At 35.1% G+C, this 23,946-nt stretch overlaps 1 protein-coding gene across 2 annotated transcripts in view; it reads left to right on the plus strand.

Moving 5' to 3' along the window:
• Positions 1-23,946, plus strand: part of sgms2a (sphingomyelin synthase 2a) — a 109,121-nt gene that overhangs the window by 65,017 nt on the left and 20,158 nt on the right. For both annotated transcript variants that reach the window (XM_028805203.2, XM_051929958.1), the window contains 2 exons: positions 8,392-8,509; positions 11,005-11,158. In XM_028805203.2, the coding sequence (XP_028661036.2) occupies positions 8,392-8,509; positions 11,005-11,158 (272 nt within the window). The remainder of the gene's footprint in view (positions 1-8,391; positions 8,510-11,004; positions 11,159-23,946) is intronic.

The raw sequence follows: 23,946 nt of genomic DNA on the forward strand, positions 1-23,946 counted from the left end.
TTAGTATTTTGCACTCCAGCGGCAAACTATTCTAACAGTACGTCGTAGATGCTTATGTTAAAACAGAGGGCGTGCGTCTCAACTACCTCAGATTACAACAACAAGATGTGCTCGTCAAACTATCAGACGCACTGCAAGCAAACGCTGAAAATAACAATGTTCGTGTAGGCAAAATGATCATATTACTGTCCACATTTCCAGGAAGTCCAAGATACATGCAGCAAAACTATCAGGATGCCATGGCCATAGTACGTAAATTCGGAAAGCCTGATTTATTTATCACTTTCACATGTAATCCTGCTTGGCCGGAAATTCTATATGCACACTGCATCTTTCAAGAAGTATTTATTTCTTCTTGATTTCTGAATTCCTTTCTCACCATTTTCCGTTCCTATTCTTACACCGCCATATGCTACAGTGGGCGTCGGCTGGTATTAAAGAAATGCTTAACATTTGTGCATAATTTACTTTCAACTTGTTTACATGTGCCTCAGTGTTCCAGTCAGAGATCTGATTTTAAAGTAGCAGCAGGAATCAGCCCCATTGTCATATGGAATGCAGCATGGCCTTATATTTGAACACTGATTGCTATGGCTTTTTTACCATTACAGCATGATGAAAAACAATTGTCAGCCTATTATATTATTCTTTATTCCCTCTGGTGTAGTAACTTCATTATTATATTTAATTGCATTGTCTCTCCTAAGCTTTTTAGTTAACTATTTTGAACTTGTTTAGCTGAAATGATTGTCTTTCTTTGATTATGTCATTTATTCCAACATGGACCAACTGAAATCCACTTGTACCCTTAACCAAGAGCGTATTAATTTATACACCCAGGCAGGTCTCTCGTCAATACACTAGGTAGGCAAAAAATTTACATTCATCTTTGCTCATATAAACCATCATGTATACCCCCTATTAACTGAGTATTTCATGGTGACTCTCTGGTGCCCATTAATCCAGTCCACCACCCAAAATGTTTCAAGTTACTCAGGGATTGATATGCCTGGAAATTTATACATCTAGCTGTACGCCTGATTGTGTCTGCTAATCTCGTCTGCAATTTCCTCTTCCACAATTCTTGGAGTGCAAACTACACTATAAAATACTATCCGGGTTAGTCCAATTCTTTGTTTCAACCCATATCTTTAAATTCAGCATTAGTGTTCATCTTTTGTGGTCTTTGAGAAAAAAAGTTTGAAAAATCCAAACTTTGACTTTTAAATTAAATATTACTGTAATTTCTAAATTTATGGTAACTTAAATATCACTGCTGAATAGTGTACAAATATTATTGGCAAAATGTTTCACACCAGGGTGTCTAGAAATAAGTATTATAGAAGTTATCGGACTCCTTAAACCTTACAAATGGCCTCTTTCTGATGTCATAAATACACTTTTTAATATATTGCAAAATGGTGTATTTAAATTAAGAGCTTCTAAACAATACATAAGTAATATTATATTGACAACCTCCTAACTTTTGAAATACTGTACTTGTCAGACAACTATAAAGGTTTGCAGGCCAGCAATGACTACACAATCAAAGAATGCATTGTTTCCCGTTCTTAGTTTATGCAATCATTAGAAATGCTGTGTTTTGCTGCATAAAAGAGACTGCCTTCCCAGGTTTGACATTTGAATAGAGAATTGCAATTTGCTGCCGTTTGTCCCCACTGCATTTGTCACGAGCTAGGAACCAGCTGAGAAGACGCACACTTACTTGGAATACTTATTTGTTTTTTTTATCCTACCATCCTTGACAAAATTTCCAGAAACTTGCCATGACTGTTAAATTGAATTAATGAAAATTGCATGCTTTGTTGACTAAGTTGCATGATGTGGCAAATTATTGATGTTTTTAACAATGTAACAGTTCTAGGGCTGCAACTAACAACTTTTTTTGCTCACTGATTAGTTTTGTAATTATTATTTTGATTATTTGATTAACAGTGGGTTTTTTTTCCAAAAATAAAGTTTTATTCCTTGCACAAAGCTCTCCTTTATAACTATGATACAAGTGTGCTCTGAAATTTCAATTTTCTGAAAAAGGGCATAGCAACAAGTCATGTTACTAACTGTAAACTCTATCTTAAAGAAATAATCCACAAAAAAATGATAGATTATTTTTATTTGTTACTTACTCATTGTAGTTTATAGTCATGTTTTCATGCAGAACAAGAGAAAACAGTTTCTTACAATTTGGCATAATGGTGATCTATTCTGTCAAATGAAAAACATTGTGAAAAATGTCCATGGAAAACAGTAAAAAAAAAAAAAAAAAACAATTCTTATGTAACTCATGTCGCATGATCCACATATATAAATCTGTATGCTCAAAATTTGCAAAATGCATGCATTTTTTGCTAAAATGTTATTAATACTTCTAGACAACTCCACATGCAAGATAAACCGGAAGACACATTTGCGTAATACTATGCTTCTGAACTGAAGACAGGACACTTGACCAATGAATAAGGGGGACAGGTGTATCTTCAATTATACATTTTTCTTGGCCACCAGTTCAAAATCTATGGTGTAAGTAACATACTGCATGAAAAAAAAATCATTTTTGGGTGGAGTATTTCCTTAACACTTTCAAAGCTGTTGTTGACATTGAGGGTGTGAAAATATTGTTAGGTATTAACAAAATTTGCCTAGAGTGTATTGTTTTTGTTTATTGCCTACGTAGCATCAGAATGCAAGATGATCCACATTACTTCTGTTATTATTGAAGGAAAAAAACTTTATACAGGAAGTCTTACATATTGCTGATGACCTGAATTCTGTACTGTATGATGGAGATTTTGAACTACAGTAAGAAACAGAAGAAAGTGACCCTAAGAATGCTTATCATCAAATGTGAAGAAGAGAGGAATAACCATTAATCTGACCTGTTTTCTTTTCAGGGTGCTAATGGTTTAATTCCTATACTGAGTGAGCTTATGTTTACATATCTTGTAAGACATAGATTTCTTTACAGGATGTGAAGTTGAAATGACTTTGACTTCTTTGGTCTTCAACACTCCACCCTATTGACATTTCTTGGGAGGATTAGCAGACTGATGACATGTAATAAGCATGTGGAAGTCAAAAAAAAGCCAAATGTGTACAGCGATGAAAGCAGCCCTCATATAGCATTCTATAAAAGTAGCAAAATATGGCCAGTGTTAAAGGGATAATAAGAGGAGTAGCAATAAGTAATATATTAGCAAAATTGCTCTTTTACAAACTGGAAAAATACGATAGGCAGTAAGACAACATAGAAAAAAGTTTTTAAAATGACTAAAAGTATTTGCATACTTTATAGCCCCAAGCTGGAAGTCAATCAGTTAATTTGTAATCATTGTTTTTCCTTGTAATGAAAAGTGGATTGTGTAAACAATTTCTTGCATGATGAATGTGTTCTGCCAGAGATGTTAGATTTATAGAAATATTGGGAATATAAGTACAATGGTAACTTCCAACTGCTGCACAAGTGTCCTTTGAACTATTACTAAAATGTCCACGGCCAATTGGTTTTGAAGAGCAACAGATCTCAAGGCAATTGGTTCAGCATTGATGTCAGTCACTGACTCCACTGTTAAACTGGCTGACACCTCTAGGGCCTGTGCAAGTTCAATAATGTGGTGTCCATAATGTAAAGACTCTGACCCACTTGAAGGGAGAAGTTTTAAAAAATGTGCTAAATTATAGATCAATTAACCTGATCGGACATGCTGAAGCATCTCCATGAGGAGATATTTTTTCCAAAATATAAGGGACTCTGATTGGTCATAACACACATAGGGAATAAATATGTCACAAAGCTCTTGTAATTTCCATATTCAAATATTAATGGGCACATAAATAATGCAGTATCCCAATTGTAAAGAATGGGGAAAGCTCATGCAGACCCACCCTGAGTATAAGCCCACTGATATGATAAAGTTAAAAATGCACTGATGCTACTTAATTCTCATTTATGTTTGTGTTCAGAAGCTTGTCTAATAAGAAAAAATATGTACGTTACAAAACTGCTTACATTACACAGCAGTGTGGAGATGCTCAGAACCATAAGCTCTTTTGATTTCATGCCTGTACTGGTAGGTGCTGATGTGAAGAACTAGGGAATGAAGACTGGCTCAGAAAGCTTGGGATATCCTGTGGAACTGACTTCATGTTTAACTAGTTGATAATGAAATGCATGAATCCACAAAGAATGCACTTGAAGTTTGAAAGTAGTGGTCAATGCCAATAAGATCTGAGACTAACCTTTCCAATTGGGGAGCATAGTGATATTTTGCTTAAAAATATTCAATTGGCTCCAATTGCCAGAACCAAAGCGATGAGTTGACTCAGTAACTGGTAATGAAAGTGCTTCTTTAAAATGTAAGTAAACATAACTCTAGGCCTTTGTTAAAGCAGTGTTATAGTTTATAGCTTCAGATGTGTGATAAATATTATAGTAACTTACATTTAATTTACAGCGCAGTCAGTGGAGCTGATGAGACATTGGGGTTCCATGAGAATTTCATATACAGTAGCAAGAGCATAATAGTTAAGTAGGTAGAGCATCAGACTATTTCAAGCCAGTATTTGAACACAGATTGAACACTTCATTCTTTATACAGTATTTTGCATCAGCATTGTAACAGGGTGTGGGTTCAATCCATTTAGGACACAGGTCAATGACAACAAATGCATAATCATTACTCATACTTTTAGCAACTTTAAAATTCCCATCTAAATATGTACAGTACAAAAGGTCCCTATTGTCTTTTTCTCTCCTTTATTTATGCCGCAATGTGTTACTATTGGCAAATCCTACACTGGCTACAATATTATTATGCTATAGTACAGTTTTTTTACGAGGCATGCATGAGGCCAATGAACACAAAGGTAACCATGGCAGCAGTCAACATGAAGCCATTGTGTTTCCTCTGACTGCCACCCTTCAATGTAACAGCCTGATGAGGGCCAACCAGCCACCTTGGCTTGGTCAGCAGACTGTTGTGTAGAGCTACCACAAAATATCCACTTTCTAAGGATGTTCGTATCTACATAATAACTATTTTAGAAAAACATTCTTTCCTAAACCTGCTTTATCCAGAGCAGAGTCACATGGAAGCTGGCACCTATGTCAGCCAGCATAGAGTGAAAAGTAGGAACAATCCCTGTACAGGACATTGGTGCATTGAATGGTGAACACATAGACACTCAAACACACACTAGGGCCAGTTTAACACAGACAGTCCATCTAACCTGCATGTAAAACAAAATCCATATAGTATGATCAGAACACATTACCACATTCTTAAATAGAACAGTAAATAAATTCTAAAGAGGTCTCTGTGGATGTAAAAAAAATCACAAACAATTCTAAAAACATACCAGAGGTTGGGAGGTGGTGGCTTGAACATTTGCAAGTTCTGTCACCACAAAAATTCAAAGGCCTTCTTTACAATATATTATTTCTTTTGTTAAGCATTTTACATTATAGAACGAATGTCTTTCATTTAAAATGTGGTTTTCTTTTTTTACTCTTTCACATGTTAGCTTAATGCTCTGTATTGATTGATTTTTATACTGGCATTGTAGCAGAAAATTTGAAAATGGTGGCAGGGGTTTTATTAGGTCTCTAAAAGTATAGAAAAGTGTCTCTAAAGAAGACCATCAATATAGACTCACCTCCTAATGGTTCTGTAAGAATCTGTCTACCTAACTCTGTGCTGACCTGTAATAGAAGGGATGGGACAGAGGTAGTGGAACCCTGGCTTTGACCAGTGCTGTGTGACTGTGTTAAAATAAGCCCTTGTTATAAAGTCAAGGTTTTTTTTGATATTTTTTTTGTTTATCTGCGCACTCTTTGAATTTTGCATTTTCATTTATTGTGCTTGTTCACTTGTGTTTTGACCTCCTGCTACCTAAATATGATGAAGTATTTTTCTGCTGGGGACAAATAAAACTGCTTTGTCACATTTGGAAGACACCATAAGCAGAAGTGATTTTGCTTATTGGGATGATCAGGGACAAGGGGCCATGTCCTGTACTTGCAAAATAATGATGTAACTCTTTCCTTCAAACTCATCATTAATTTGATTATGGAAAATGCCTCTCTTGTCAGCAAAATATGTTTTGTCACAGTGGACATTCATATCTGACCTAAATTACATTGTATAAACACCTATTAAATTTTACATTTTCTTAAAGACATATCAAACTTGTGTCCACTTGCTTTCTTAAGTGTTTTTATGTAACATACTATAAGAACAACATTTTTATTTCTATAGCACATTTTCATACAAGGAATAAAGCTCAAAGTGCTTTACACAATATAAAAGAAGAATTATACATTACAAAACAGCAATTTAGAAATGGATAGTGTTATATAACTGTAAACATATAGTGATTACATAACACATATATACAAGTAATAGAATACTAATTTGAAGATAAGTTTTTTAAGTTCATTAAGATAAGTCTGATCCTGTGGTCAGATGGCCAGGGAGGATAGAAGTAAAAAAAAGAAACCTCCAGGGATGAGATTCTGGATTTAGTCCATCATTTTTCAGCCCTCTTAGTCCTGAACAGGGTTGTGGAAGTCTGCTGGAGCCTAGCCCAGCTAGTTTAGGGCACAAGGCAGGAACAAACCCTGGACAGGGCGCCAGTTCACTGCAGTGTGAACACATACACACCAACCACACACTGGGGCCAATCTGGGATCTCCAATTCACCTAACCTGAATGTCTTTTGGCTGTGGGAGGAAACTGGTGGAAACTCACACAGACATAGGGAGAATATGCTAACTCCACATAGGGAGGATCTGGGACATGAACTCTGGTCTCCTTACTGTGAGGCAGCAGCACTACCACAGTGACACCATGCTACTCAAGATTCTAGAGTAAAATAAGTAACAAAATCTGCAGGGGTTCCAGACCATAAGGCCACTCATCCCCCATGAGGGATTCTGCCTAACATAATGCTGCTAAAGTCATCCTTACTATTTTTAATCTTCATCTTAGCCGATTCAATGCAGTGAGTCTCGTAGACAGTTGGAGTATCTACTTTCATTCCATCATCACAAGCGGTTGCACAGTACTTTGATAAGGTGATGTTGGCAGAAAATGCCACCACAGAGAGCCAGGAAAAGAAAATAGAGAAAAGTAGAGTTTAATAATGATAATATACCCACGAAGCATGTAATATTGCAATGAATATATAATGTATTCGAAGTAGAACAGAAATGCAAATATGAGAAGGCCAAAATGAAAAAGTGTGTTTTAATTGTTTTTTTAATCGATCAATGGTATTAGCCTGGGGTATCTTTATTGGTAAATTATTCAAAATTTCTGGTGCGTAACTGCAAAAGGCCACTTCACCACTTCTTTTATGCTTAGCTACCGGTGTAATAAGCAAACCAGTGTTCGACAATCCAAGGTTACAGCTGGGTATGTAAGGGGACAGACACACCAAAATATAAAAGGGAGCAAGATTATTCCGAGCTTTATAAATAATTAGCAGTGTTTTAATATCAATTCTAAAGGACACAGGTAACCAATGTAACAATGATAAGACCGGTGAGATGTGCTCAGATTTTCTTTTACTTGTCAAGATTCTTGCTGCTACATTTTGAATTAACTGCAACCAGTTGCTGTCTTTCTTAGGTAGTACTGTTAGGAGAGTACAGTATTGCACTAATTTAGTCAACTGCAAACAAAAGCTTGAATTAATTTTTCAGTATCTTGCAATTTTAAAAGAGGTCCTAAACTTTGTAATATTTCTAAAGTGAAAAAATGCAGTCCTAGTAATTTTTTTTAATGTATGATTTTAAATTTTAGATCAGAGTCCATGATCACATCTAAGTTCTTAACTTCTGCCAAGGGGTCAAGATAATTTCTAAGATCCTCACTATTTCAGTTTTTTCCAGCAACTAAAATTTGTTTTTTTCCTTATTTAGTTGAAGGAAATTACTATTCATCCATGCAGTAATACAAGACAGACATTGGTTCAGAGGGCACAGAGTGTAAGGGTCATTGGGGGTACTATATAGATAAGTAAATCTGTGTCTCATCTGCATAACTGTGGTATTTTACCTTGTGTTTTAAGATAATCTGGCCTAAAGATGGCATGTAAATTGAAAATAATAGTAGACCCAGAATTGATCCTTGTGGCATCCCATATAAAATATGTATCCTTGAGCTATAACCACCTTAACTAACAAAAAATTTCCTGTGTGTTAAATAAGACTACACCATTAGACTATGAAACAAGTTAGTGCTGAGACACTTCACTTCGCTATATACTGGACGCATAAAATGATTACATATGGACAGATTTCAATTTTATCAGTAATATTGAAAGAAATTATTATATTACAGAAATATATATATATTTTTTTTTTTTTAGGTCGATAGTTGGGAGACGCTTTTTTTTCATCATGGGGACCCTTTACTTGTACAGGTGCATCACTATATATATCACCACACTTCCTGTGCCGGGCTTACACATGAAATGTGCTCCAAAGGTAAGTGTTGAGGGATGGTGGGAAATGCAATGAATGCATCATTTTTTTCCTCTTGGCACAATGTGTAATGGATAGACATCCTGTCCAGGACTGTTTCATGCCTTGGCCCCCCAGTGCTGACAGGGTAACCTCCAACCCACACAACCCTCTATTGAATTATATGGATTTGAGGATGACTGACAGACAATTCACAGTGACCTTCAGCACTTGTTTTCTTAGATAATTTTGGACTTTACTGCATTCTTAAAATGTACGTAAGGTTTGATCTATTCTTTCATGCTAACCTGCCATATATCATTAATATGGACTCAGTATACTGTTTTTTTTTAATTTCTCTACACATATTGGCATGTGCTAATAACTGTCAACTGTAACTCTATCTGGTCGTCAGTATCTTAATACAAGAGCAGGAATGAATCTCCTGTTGGTGCATTATCAGCATGACAGATGTGTGTGAATATTAGGATCTGTGCACTTTTTTTTAGATTTGTTTCTTATTTAAAAAGAGAAAGTAGACAAACATTCACTTGAATGAATCAAATCAAATGACTACAGTCACCATGTGCTAACACTGATGCACATTTCCCATTATTGCCATTTACAGAAGCAAACTTTGTTTTCAAATTGTACCTGGTGTAGTAGATAAATGAATCAAAACAAAAATTTACCCCCCCAAAGTATAAAAGAGATGTTTACTTGCAGAATAAATCAGAATTATCAAAGAAGAGTAAATGTATTTTATATAATTGTAATATAATTATTTATAAACTTGTGGCTGTTCAAACTTCAATATATTAAGAAAGCATGCCGTAAGTAGTGAAACTTTGATATGTTTATCATCATATGTATACTTTTATTATATTACCATGTTTTAATATGTTACTGTCTTTTGAATTTATGATTAACAATTTAGAAAACTAATGTTGTTAAGTATATCAGCAGTACCGAAAAGATTTATTGTATAGCTTGAAAATTTGTTTTCAAGCTTATTTTGCTTATGCCAGGAACAATCAATATTTCAGACTATTGATGTTTCCAAAATTGAATCTGTAATATGAAATGTGATACTAACAAAAACAAATACTGTACTTGTGGAAGTCTAAAAGCAGGATTAACATCATTTGTTTCTTTAGTCATTTAGCTGCCGGATTCTGAGAATTATAAGAGGAGCAGAATAAAATGCCCTCGGTTAATGATATGATTTACAGTATATCAGACTGTAAAATTTATGTCTTTAACAATGACAGAACTTTTATTTAAACAAGTAGTAATAATGGAATTTAAAAAAAAAAACTTGATTCTTATAATAGTATTTCATCTAATAACAATAATTAGTTAAGAGCGTATATCTTTTTAAAAATGTTTTTGCAGTGATAGCGTGAAATGTCACCTGATATTTCTTTAATTTGTCATGATGCTATAGACCCCTTCAAGATATTTTCTCATTAAATTATTACCTTTTGGCTGATGTGGCACTGCCTATGCTGCTGTTTGAGAGCCGGCACACTAGATATAAAATTGGCCGGGAGCATGGCAGGATGTTTTAAATTACAGTAGAGCAGAGTAACACTGACAGCAGATAAAGTATGTTTGTAATATGTAAAGAGAAGTGTTATGCAAATGTGGAAGATGGTGATAATTCTAGTAAATATTAGGTGAAGAGTAAGTTAAGAAAAAGTAGTCATCACATGCAACTGCAGAGTTGTGCCAAGTCACACTGAAAGGAAGCTTTAGTTTTACAGAGTTTTCAGTCATAGAAACCAGTCACGTGTACAAAACTATCAACAGATAGTACAAGTCCAAACTGATTATCCCTCTGTAAGTCTGTTTAGCACATTCCAAAACTATTGTTCATATTTTAATTAATGACGATAAATGTTCAGATTTTGTGTTTCCCGTGTGCATATGACTCCATTTTATAAACTGTTGGGGTTGTGTTTCGTGCCTTCTATAATTCACTGTTTAAGAATCCTTAGATTAAAAAAAAAATTTGATCAGCTGCAGTTATGCATTATTGATTTCCAATGTAGTCACTTCTTTGTGTGGATTAACGTGTTCTCCCTTTTTTGAATTTGGGTTTTTTCCTCAGTATTTCAGATTCCTAACACATTTCAAATATTTTAATTATAAGTTGATTGGCATCTCTAATTTGGTGAATTGGTGAGAATGTAAGTGTGCCCAGTGACAAGTGGGCTATCATTCACCTCGGCATTATACTGGAAAATTTCATATAAAATCTTATCTAAACTTAACAGGAAATTTACTGTCCCTAAAATATATTAAATTGTAAATTATTTTTCTTTGTTAGCAACTAATGTAATGAATACAGACATGCCAGTAGGTACAAGCAAAGAATTGGAGGTGTTATTAAAATATATTTTTGCTGTATAACATTTTAAAGGCAATCCAAACCAGAGAATGTAATATAAGCATGTGATATTTGGATAATAATAATAATAATTAGTTCTTTTCTAACAGTGTTTTTCTCCACACAGCTATATGGAGACTCTCAAGCCAAACTGCAGAGGATCCTCAGGCTGATATCGGGTGGTGGTTTGTCAATCACTGGCTCTCACATCATGTGTGGTGACCTTCTGTACAGTGGACACACAGTTATGTTGACTCTAACCTACCTGTTCATCAAAGAATGTAAGTCTGCATAAGGGTGTGAAAATGAAAGAATAGAAACTTAATAACGGAATAAGCAAGTGCTTAAATAATCATGCTAAAGTAGGCTCAGGAAAATGAAATATAATAGTAAAATATAATGACAGATTTTTTTGTTTACTGGAACACGTTGTTTCAGTAATTGATTTAAAGTGTTACGTTTTTTGGTGTCTAAAGCTGTAACAGTTTTAAAATGTATGTTGGGTCTAGCAAGAAGACATGGTATAGTTTTGGAGGGTGTGCCATAAAAGATCCCTTCCAAGACAAATAAGCAAAACAGATGTCATACATTTCTGTCTTGGAATCAAGAAGAGATCTTAGCATTCCGCTATAAAGAATAAACAAAAAACTTGGAAATCTTTGTTTATTGAGTAAAATTTAGAGTCAGGGTCATAACTGAGCTTTTTCTTAAAGGATAAGTATGGTATTTTTCAAGTTGAAGATATTTCTTCACAAATATGGTATATATGCAACTGCAAAATGATGTTCTAAAGTTAAGTACTTTCTGTAACGGTGTTTTTCAACTAGTGTGCCACGGCACAATGGTGTGCTATGACAGCTACCCAGGTGGGCAGTGAAAATAATAATTTACCACACCAGGGTCTGAACCTGAGAGAGACAAGCTCCTCAGGGGGTCAACCCCTTTCAGAGGAGAACAGAACTACTTCGAGAAGCTGGCAGTTATGTGAACGCTATGTTACAGATGCAGCACTTTGAGTGTTGTCTCCTGGCTGCTTGTCCATCTGGCTGGGTGTGCAGTCACCAGCGAGTCTTACAGAGCCTGTGGATAGTGAGCAGACAAGTTGCTTCTGAGGCAGAGAAGGGCAGGCAAATTAACAAAGCAGCTGGGAAATTCACCCAAAGTGCTCACTAAGTGCTATGTCTGTGAATGCTGATCTCGGAGCTGCTTTTTTACCGGCTCCTCTGGTAGTCCTGCCCCTTCAGACAGTTGAGGATGTGAATGAGATATAATGTTTTTCTGGTTAGTAGAATACTAGTGTACCTTGGGACGTTTTGCTTACAAAAAGTATGCCACCACAAAATATCATGCCCGCACTGGCACTTTACAATGGAGGGTATGGGACATGGAAGACAAGCTTAAAAACTTACCAAATACATCAATTTTTAAGCCACGGGTATTGACCCAGGCTTTCCATATTTCGGGTGCATATTTATGACAACAAAAGAGATCTTCAAATAATAATTTTATTGCATATTTTTGGTGCTATATTCACATGGCATGGATATGTTTGCTGTTTGCTTTTGTGAGTTCTCACATAATTATGGAAGTAAATTAAAACAGCTATCTATCTAAAACAAAACCAACTACATGCTTGGTCTTTTACAATGTCTGAATCTCATAATAGTGATTTTTTTTGTTCAAAAATGAAATGTATTAACTATTTTACAATGTACTTGTAATCACAAGACATATCAATACTCATCAAAGCTGTCATGCCTTGAAAAGTAGACGTATTTGGTAAGTTTTTAACAACCTTCTCCTCCCTCCAATGGCTACTGAACAATGGATCTGCCCATGCCTGTATGCTGCCCAAGTCCCTCTGTAATGATTCAACAGATTCTAAATTTATCTGCCAATCCACTTAGCTTGCTACTATCTGCAAATTTATCCAGCTTGTTACTAAGGGCCCTGTAAGTGATGTGAATGGCCAGATCTACCTTTAAGACACTAGTACACTGACAGAAAATCACATTTCCTATTTCCTTTTGCATGCAAAATTTTGCAGATTTTATGGCGGAGCATATTTTACATTTAAACATTACATTCTACATGTGAAAGTGTTCACATAATTTTTTAATGTACTGGTAAAACTTGTTTTGGGAAATCCATACCACAAGAAGAATTTCATCTGGTATACATGGTATACTGGCTTATTGTATATGCCTTCTATCCACATTTATAAATTAAATGCAGTTTAATCACTCAAGTTCTTTACACTCTGTTGTCTTCTGGTAATGTGCATAGCTTTACCTTTCTTGAAAGTACTGTATACTGTATGCAGAAATTAAACACTTCTCAAAAAGAGGAAAGCATTTAAAGGTTAATGGAAGGGATTTTTACTAATTGTCTGTTTGGGTTTGTAGTTGCAAAAACACTTAAATAAGTGTGGTATTTTTGCAGTTGAAGTTATTTCTTCACAATAATGGTATATATTATTTTGTCACATCAAATTGAGGTCTAAAGTGAAACATATTTTATAAATTAAAAAAAAAATAATTTGCTGTCTCTTGTGCATTATAATGGAGCCAATGGGTACTGCGGTCACTTTGTAAAGAAAAACCTTAAAACTTACCGAATATGTCCACTTTGAAGAAGAAAAGGTTTTGACTTAAGAAAAAGTGCCTTCAGCATTTCTGAGGCATGACAATAAAAGTAAACTGAAAATAACTTTTTATTAGAGATTCTTAGTCTTATTTTCTTAAGGAAAGGATATGTTTCTTGTTCAACTGTCTGCTTACAGTGGCTATTATGGGTGGAGTTATGACAATGCAATGCTAAGCCTCCAGCCCATTACATTTTGTGTTATTTTACAAACATTACAGAGCCAGATGGACAGAGCATGGTGAAAAGTGCACGTAAGAGTTTTATTTTGCTTTGCACACTTAACAGTAAATCTGAGCTGAACTGATTAAACTACATTGCATTTTTAATAAAATACTTTGATTTTTGAAAGAGCCAAGCCACGTTTTCCATGGCATATCTTGCGCGCACAAAAGAAAATAAAACTCAGAAAATGAAAAGGCAGTGTGTGGTAGAGCAGATTGAAGCACCATAAACCAGTATGCCAGTCAATATATAAATACATGTGAAGAACCTGCAAACTCCAAACAGAACATAGTGCTGTGATGCAGGAACTACAACTCTAAGCAACCACTCTTCCTGTGTAAAACATCTGTACTAGACTTCTGAACTTCAACCTGATTAAACTTGGATGAATTGGCGTTGCTAAAGCAGTCCGAGTGTTTGTGTTCACCCTATGATGGATTGCTGCCCTGTCCAGATGGTGTTCCTATCTTGCACCTAATGGTTGCTAGTATAGGCTCCAACTGCCCCATAATCCTGCCCTGGATAATCTTGTAAGGGAAATGAGTGGAAGGATTATTATTATTAATATTAATGTTATACTATTGTTGTGCCTATTACTGTTGTTGTGCCTATAGCAGAAGAAGAAGATTAATAGATGGAAGGTATTGCGGAAAACAGTTATGATGATATATTATCCATTAGAACATTATTTTTAAATCAAAATGTCATTATCTAGGTATTGTTCCTTCTTTGCACCTTTTGATTGGTATAATTGACTCCAGTTGCCTTGTGACCCTGCCCTGGATAAGTATGTTATGAAAATGGATGGATAAATGCCTATAACATCTGTCTAGTTCTTATCACTTGATTGCTTCTGCACGTGCTGAATATTCCCTCTCACTGAAGCACAAGTGTTTTATTGATCCAGTGGCATCAGGCAATATCTTTGTGAAATAAAAGCTTCTGTATAGTGAAACAATATGAGCATGTGACTGTTTCAGTTACTATTGTCTAGTTATTTACAGAACAGAGGCAGCAGTTCATATCTGGGCACTAACGTTAAATAATGTCAATAGTGGCGCTTGGTTACTTTCTAAGGTGAGTCCACGACCTCAGGCCTGAAAAGGTGCTACGGAAGAAGACAAATGACGTAGTTAGTGACAGGAAGCAAACAGCCAATTTCCTTTTAAAATGCCCAAATCTCACAATAATGGTTTGTTTTTCCCAGTATTACCTTCTTAAAACAATGTGGATGTGTTTGCAATATGTGTGGAAACTCAAGATGAGAATCATACTCGGTGACATTTTCACCTTGAAAAATAGATGTATTCAGGTTTTAAGGCTCTTCTTTATAATGAGACCCTGAGACCCTTAAGCTCCTATATAAAATGCAGGAGTGGGCTACGTATTATTTAAACTGCATAAATATGCTTCGCTTTAGAACACAATTTCATGTGGACAACTAATATTTAGAAGAAATAACTTTGACTTGAAAAAATTTTTTATTGCCCCTGTAGGACAAAGTGGGCGTTGCCCATTCTGCTAGGCTTTAGTGGCACGACTGGCCTATTAAGATAGCAGAGTTAACAGTGAGCCTCACCTTCCCCCAGCTTGAACTCAAAAGCAAGTGGCTGAATTCTTCGCACCAGGACCTGCTTGTACTTCATCTGATAACAAAGGTTTCAATCGGAGTTGCACTGACATCCCTGTAGATCTCTTCTGACCAAAGGCTCCACATAGACACAAACAGATGCAATTTGACAAATGACAACAGTGATGGATAACATAACATATCTATGAGAAGGCACTGGTTATGTAACTGGAAACAACTTTAATCCAATCACAGTCCTTTAAAACTAGCTGCACTCATAACTGAGGGAACTCTCTGGTGAACACTTCTGGGCATTCCCTCAAGGGAACTCCGATGAAACTGCCAGGAGACCTCTGCTGTCACTTTCCAAAATAACTTTGTTTGAAAAAGACCTCTCTCTGAAACTAAAAAGCTGATGAGCCTTTCTCCTTTTGGGAAACTGAAAGCTGAGGCCCACTCTGCCAAACTGAACCCATTCTGAAAATTGAGAAGCAGCGATTATTTCAAGAAGGGAATCTTAGCATCTAAACTCTTGTACCATAAGGAGTAATGTAGAGTAATGCAGCAGTAAGTGAACTGAGAAGAAGCATAACCCACCACGGACAAAAAACCACATCGCAAAGAGAAAGAGTGCATTCCAACACAAGAAGAATCCTATACTTAAGCCCAGATGAATAACAACTTCAGACATCACCTTTAAAGACTTGATATTGTAACTTGTGACTTGATATTGTAAATGTATTAATCTGTGGCAAGATAAATTGGAACTCTAAATAACCAGTGTCGTGTTATGTTTGTCTGTCTGCATCCTATTTTATATATCAATATATTTGAGCAGTTATCATATTTCTTTAATTCTTATGGTTATTAATAAATTGTATTAGTCTGTTTCTTAAGACAAGAGTGCTTTAGGTAAGGTAAAGGTAAATACGGTAAGGTAAATAAAGTAGGAGCCTAACATAATTATTTAATTAATTACCGGTGTTGTCAAAGGCAAGATAATTAATTAACCAAGTTAAATTTCTTCCTGTATTCTTATATACCTCAGTCCCTTCAATTATGACATCATTTGGAATCTCTGCATTCCAACAAAATATCAATATTTGTAAAGAAATATTAAAGTTGAAATGCCATTAGTGACATTAATTCTGTTGTTTTAAAATGTATCCTTAAATGGTTAACCTTTGCAAATTATATTTTATAAATGTCACATTGCATATAAAATTCACAGGGTGTCATGGTGATTAGTGCTATTGCTTCACAGTTCCAAGGCCCGGCTTTAAATTCTTGTGGCCTGGTTTCTTCTCTGTGTATAGTTTGCACATTCTTCCTGTGTCTATGTGGGTTTTCACTGTTTCTTTTACATCCAAAACAGCTACTGATTTAAATAGTTGGCAGTTAAACTGACCCAGTAAAATTTAGTGTGTGGGTATGAGCAAGGATGCTTGAGAGTTCTTGATGGACGAACACCTCTTCTGCAGATGTTTCCAGCATTGCACCTGTGATTCTGGCCTTTTATAATCTACAATGAAATTAAGGTATTTAAAAAAAAAAACAAAAGAAACAAAGCATGAATGAATGAATATATACGATCATAAAACACACAAAATATTGGAAGAGAAATATGGCAAAGCATGATATGGTACAGTTGTGGAGCCCTTGTAAATAAGCAGTGTGAAGTGAAGTGGAGTACCCTTAGGAGCAAAATTAAAAATAAAGACCATTTTGCATTGTTCCAATGTACTTGAATGCCCTGTGCATATGTAGCTTGCTTTATGTGACTTTTTACATTCTCGGATGCATAGTATAGAAAAAGTATAGAAATCGTGAAAAAATTCAGCCTTGAGATTTGGATGAATCTTGACATTTTAGACCTTTCTGAGTCTGAAAATACCATTTTTGAAATTGTCTGTCTGTGTATAAACATGATAACTCAAAAATGCTTTGACCTAGGTCAATGAGATTTTGAACACCTGCCATATATCAAACATAAGGAATCCTATTAACTTTTGGGCCACTTCTGGCAACCTGAAAGTGGTACTTTAACTGAATGCATTCATGAATTTTCAAGTAAACTATGGTTATAATTACAGATGGATGATTCAGATTTTGTATAGATATTTATAATAATAAAAAGCAAACAGATATGAAATTTTAGAAAAAGTATTCAACCAGAAATAGTATTTTATTTAAACAACCGTCCGAATTTTTTGTATCATGGAAATATAAATGTGTATATGATATTAAAAACTGTATTCTATATAACGCATATTCTTTCAATAACTATTATTAATTTTATTTTAATTTATACATCATCAGTTTAACAATAACATGTAAACATTGAACCTGCCATGTAAGTATAAAGATGTAATGGGAACAATAAGCTGCTACTTCCCCATCATGTTCTTGGTAATAAATTAAATTCTATGATATCCCGATTTTTTCCATTGCACTTACAAGCTGAGTTGCTACTTTACTGAAAAAGAAAGAGCCACACAAAAAATAGTTTCCACTTAGAAGACCCAATATGAGAATTCTTCTTTTTTTTCCATTTAGACTTCTTTGCAGTAGATAATATATTTTTAAGGCATTAACTCTTATTTCTCATATATATTGATAATTATTTATAATAGTATAAGTCTAATTACTTGTATATCATTTTTGTAACACTGCATTCATGGTATTTAATAACAAATATGATAGTATCAAATATAAGTTGTGGCTAATTCGAGACAGACATCAACTGGCGTAAACTTATGGTATAAAACTTAAAAACATGAAAGTAGAAGTTTAATTAATCCTGCGACCAAGTAATAGAATCATAGTTATTGTTAACAAGGAGAAGGTAACAAGATCAGTTTTTTTTTTTTCTAATATCACTCCTAATGTCGCAGCTTTTCCGCAAGGTGTTTCCTGCACAAAGGGCCCATAATATAGACAATGGTTAAAGAATTCCTCCACTGCTTTCCTATTTTAGAACATATAGCCTGAGACAAAGCACTCTGTTTCTAATGGGGTGTAGTTACAGTAAAAAGGAAATGACAAAAGCAAATATTGTAAAGTTAAACAAACACTATTTTATAATATATCATTATTTAGTTTGATAAAACTAAAATCCTTGTACTAACATTCTTGATCAAGTGCTTTGTCCAGGTGACTGAAAAACGTGTAACTTTAATATGTAAAGAACCACAGTTGACTTTACAAATGATAGAATGTGACAGCCTTAGATTAGGGAAAAAAATTACCTGCATTGTTTATTCTGTTCATGTAAGTGAATGTTGACGTGGAAACCATTGTACTCACTTCATGAGCACCACATGAAGTTTCATTCTTTTATAAAAATTTTCAAAGAACTTGTGTGTTGAATAGTTCAAAAGATCTCTGTTGTGAAGAAATAGAAACCAAAAATGTTTGTTATTATTTTATTTTTATTTTGTTATTTGGCTAGGCACCACAAATCTTTTCCAGCATATTATTTATTAACTGGAACACCTAGTTACAAGTACATTTTTTCATAGAGGTACATGTATTTTTTTTTTCTTTTATCCTTGGTCTTGGACAGTTAAACAATATGTCCTCTAAATATATGGAAATATACTTATTATACTAAATATACTTAATATATTTTTGTGCTTTGTTTTTTTAATCCAATGTTAATTTGTATCTATTATTATGATTTAGATGAAGATCACATCCTAATTTATGAGCCATCAATGTAACAATGCAAAATATTCAAAAAGGTTTACAATTATTTTTCTCAAATCTGTCTATCTCTGTCTGTCTGCCTGTGATACCATCTGTTATGGCAGTGGGTAGGTACTCAACTAACCAAAAATTAAATATACTATCCATCCCTGTCTTGCCTTTAATATTAGGAAAATAATGCAGCATTTAACAGAAATATAGTAGATAAGTGTATCCAAGGTTATCAGAGTTTCCATGCTCATTCACCAGTTATCAAAGCTGGGTTTCTTTGAATATCACAAATAAAATACCATTTCAGTTGTTTATTAGTTTAAGCAGGGTGCCCTGTCAAGCCAGTGTTCCTGTTATCAGTATGCAGTCCCTTTGGTTCAAATTTACGTTTTTTGCTAGCCTCTTTTAAAGTTCCTTCTCTTACCCAAGCTAGAAGTCAAATAATTTCTTTTTTTCTGGTTCCATCATTATGGAGTTCCTTTGTCACAGGTCCTGGAAGGACTCAGTATTTCAGTGGATAAATAATTCATTAGGCTGGACACCCTCTCTGAAACGTTCCCTCCTTCAGGTACTTGCAGCTCTGTCCTGAAAGATAAAAGACACGCTTTGAGGCGTCTGGAGCTCCTTATTTTTTCTCTACATTTTTCCCTGTGTTCCCATCTTGTTCCTCATGAGGAGATGCAATATTATGTAACACTGTTTTATGGGTCACTTTTCATATATCTTTATTTTCTGCCTGCCATATCTGTCTTTTTAATGAACCAGCTTTCATAATATATTTTTATCTAGGAACTTGTGTATGTGTTTGTCTGTCTGCCTGTCCATATTTCTTTGTTTCCTTTTGTTAAATACTAGCTGTGCTGTCTAACACGGGTTGAAATCTAAGTTATCAAAGTAGGCTTCATTTTTTATTTGACACATGAGTTGTCTATTTGGTCTGATATAATAATATGCATCCAGTTCTTTTTCCTCGCTGCGGCCTTTTCCTCTTCGGATAGAGGCACCCATTTTTGCTGTTTCCTGATGGGATCGCTTATTGAACTGACCACTCTTACGGTCAAAGTGTTTTGTTGGGAAAGTGTCCAAGTGATCACTACCATATTGGCCTAGTTTAGCCACACTAGTGAATTTGTGTTGGGGTTTTGGTTTCCTGACATGCTGTGACGGTCCATGTGCTCCATGCTCCCTCTTCTCATTCAGGAGCCTCTTGAATCCTTCACCATCGATAGTCATGACTGGAATAACCTGGACAAATGAGGACACCACATGAAGCAAGAGGAAGGTACAAAAGTGTACAGTGCTTTTATTCACACAAAAAACAAAAACAGTGTCTACAGTGCAGTGCTCAAAGTTAATAAATAAATAATCCATTAAAAAACGGGTGAACGTGGAGGTTAACATCCAATAAATGATTCCATTAAAACAAGGTTAAAATCAATGGGCTGGAAGCTGTCCCTTTTTAAAAACCTGGTGCCTTCCCTTCCTTTTAGGTGGCGGCAGAGGAGTCGTCCTATCAGCAGATGCAGCTGACCCCCTGCATGTCCAGTTGTCTTCCGTCCCATGGCTACATACAGACTCCCACACCGGACCAAGACTTGGGTCCCCAATGGCCTGGGCACTCATGCTGGGACTTGCCTCCCAAGCCTCCTCGACCCCCGCTGCCTTCCTGGTCATTCCCACTCCTCTGTGTAGCTCAGCAGGAATGGCCGCTTCCAACTGCCCCCGAGTGTCAGGCATACATTCCTTACAGAGGCTCTCCTCCCAGCTGGCTGCCTTCATTCCTACGAGCCTGCCGTCCTCAGCTCACTCACTCCCACACCAGCTCCTTCTGTCTCCTACCCTCTCTCTTTCTTTTTTCTAACCTCCGTCCTCCTTTGTTCTTTTCGCATCAAGCACTCTCGCCACGCTACCATATCCCCCTCCTTAAAGCCACAAGTCCGGCAATTATTTTATTTAAAATGGCAATCAGCTGTGGACTTCACATTACCACACGTGTGTCGATTTATCATTATTTTCACTCATCCATTGTCCATCACGCAAAGTTTTCCATCATTAGTATTACAGCTATAAACCTTGTTTACGTGGCATGAGAGGTACAAGAAAGTCACTATCACACTGCTGTTGCCAGCATATATTGCCGAACAACAAAATAGGCCAATATGATCAGTTTTCTTATTATTATATCCTTATTTGCAATATTTATTATGATTTTTGATATTTTTTTAGCTTCTACATTGTTTATTTATTTTTAATTTTTATTCCTAACCCTAGTACCCGGGTGGACACACAGTATTGTTTGCAGTGCACCATCTGTTGGAATATGTTTTGTAATGCATATAGCAATAAAATGCATTGTATTTTGTCATTCTGATAGATAATGCATCATAAACATCAGCACTGCTTTTATAAATACACAATGGTAGGCCTGAAAATTGAAAGTTCACATTATGAAAAGAATTTAGGAGTCATAGTGGACTTGACACTATCAACTACCAGACTGTTCAAAAGCCATTAAGATGGCTAACAGAATGTTAGTTTATATAGCACAATGTGTAGAGTACATGTCCACTGAGGTTATGCTTAAGCTTTATAATGCACTGGTAAGGCCTCATCTGAAATACTGTGTGCAGTTTTGGTCTCTAGGCTGCAAAAAAAGATATAGAGGCTCTAGAAAAAGTCCAGAGTGCTACAGGAAATGAGTTATGAGGAAACATTAAAAGAGCTGAGCCTTTTCAGTTTAATGAAAAGGAGATTAAGAGAAGACATGTTTGAAGTTTTTAAAATTTTGAAGGTAACTAGTACAGTGGATCAAGACTGTTACTTTAAAATTAGTTCAGCAGGAACACTGGAACACAGTTGGAAAATTTATAAGGGTAAAGTTACGCACAAAAAATCGGGAAGTTTTTCTTCACACAGAGAACCATAGGCACGTGGAATAAGTTACCAAATAGTGTGGTAGACAGTAGGACTTTATGGACTTTAAAAAATTATACTTGATATTATTTTGGAGGAATTTAAGTGGATACGATTGGCGAGCTTTGTTGGGCCAAGTGGCCTGTTCTTGTCTAAATCTTTGTAATGTTCTTATGAATCCCATACAAAATGGAATAAAACAGATATGGCAACCAAACAGACACACACACAAACATTTATCATTTTATTAAGTTGGATAGCTGAGCCATAATGAACACACAATATATTACTTTAAATTCAGTTTAAATAATAAGCCAATAATGTTCTTCCGCAATCATGTGAGACGTTGAACGTGAGTCTATTGTGATGGCACAGTTTGAATTATACCAACCTGTAGTATCTGTGCTCTTTCATTGTGTAGTATCCCCGTTATCAGCTTACCCATACTTATTGCTTGACACTTTCCCTTACATTAATTAACACATTCCTTATACTGTTAACTTCTGACTTTGTATATTGGAGTGGAATGAATGTCACATTTTTAAATGAACAGCGCAGGCTTTAAGTTTAAATGAAAAAGAACAATGTTGTATGGCTCTGTTGAGAAGGTACACACTTGAACACACATACACCAATAGATAAATTTCAAACCTCACAAAAACAATAAAATCTCTAATGGTAGGGAAAGCAAAGCAAAATTTATTGCAGTAATAAAGATTTCATTTGGTTTCAGCGGAAGTACATTTAGGATGCATTTAGCCAAGAAAATGTACTGAAGACCAAGAATAATTCAGTGCCAGCACCCTGACATATCAGACACTTTAGGCATTAATTACGGTTTCTGCCGCTACAATTTGGCTTTAAGCATGTTTGATTTCTTCATTTTTATTTCACTCTTACTTCATAATTACCTCAAAACATTTATTTTTCTTAGTTGATTGTTTGGAGTCAATTTATTATGTGAAGCTTTCTGAGCATTACAGGATGCTGCCTTTTTTTTCACAAACTAAATTCTGTATGTTCCAGTTTCACAAAAATCAAGGAGTACATGGTATTTATTTGTAAATAATCACAAATTTTACATTGTTTCGATTTATTGGTTTCCACATTTCTTATATGATTGCCAACATTTAAATAAAGTGGTCTCATTACAAAAGTCAATAGTGCATTTTAATTGATTAGATAATTATCCGTATTTTTTCAGCTGTAACATTTGAATTTCTTGACAGACACATGGCAGCCACTGTTGGTTTTTTTTTGTTTTTTTATTATTAATGGGATGCATTATATTACTATTTTCCACTATAACAAAAGCATCAAAAATGGTCCTCTCTTTGAAGAAGTATTTGTCCTTTAAACTCTTCACATACACAGTCTAATTTTCCAGTTGATTAATTTGACATATAGGTCCACTATAAATCTCCAAAACAGAAAACCTCTTTGAAATCAGTAGCCTAAAGGATACCAAACATTAAGGAAAATGTATACTATAAAAGTGTATATAAATGTTATTAGGTAAGTGTGACAAAAAAAATCTCGGCTGAGGATAATAATGAGAATCTGGTAGCATCTTGCATTCTTTACATTTTTAACAACTTGTACATTTTGCCCTAGTTGTAGTAACACCATTATTGTATGGTTTATTCAGTGACTGATTTTATACTGAATGTTACAAGACCAATGTCTTACCTTGCCTTCTCTTACTGAACTCATGAGTAATATTTAATAATCAAGTCTAAAATACCTCATAATTATACAGTACATGCAAATATTCTCAATAACAAGAACAATTTATATAGCCCAAAATCACACAAAATTCTGCAATGTGCTTTAACAGGCCCTGTTTTTTGCAGCCCCCCCCATCATTGACTCCCTAAGAAGACAAGAAAAAACTCCCAAAAAAAGACCCTTGTAGGGAAAAAATAGAAGACATATTTGGAAAAGCAATTTAGAGGATTTAAAAAGGGGTTTATTAAATTACTACAATTACATTAGTTCTGCTGCCCAGTAAGTGTGCAT

This window comes from Erpetoichthys calabaricus, chromosome 7 (assembly GCF_900747795.2).
Source record: "Erpetoichthys calabaricus chromosome 7, fErpCal1.3, whole genome shotgun sequence".
In the NCBI taxonomy this organism is placed as follows: Eukaryota; Metazoa; Chordata; class Cladistia; order Polypteriformes; family Polypteridae; genus Erpetoichthys; species Erpetoichthys calabaricus.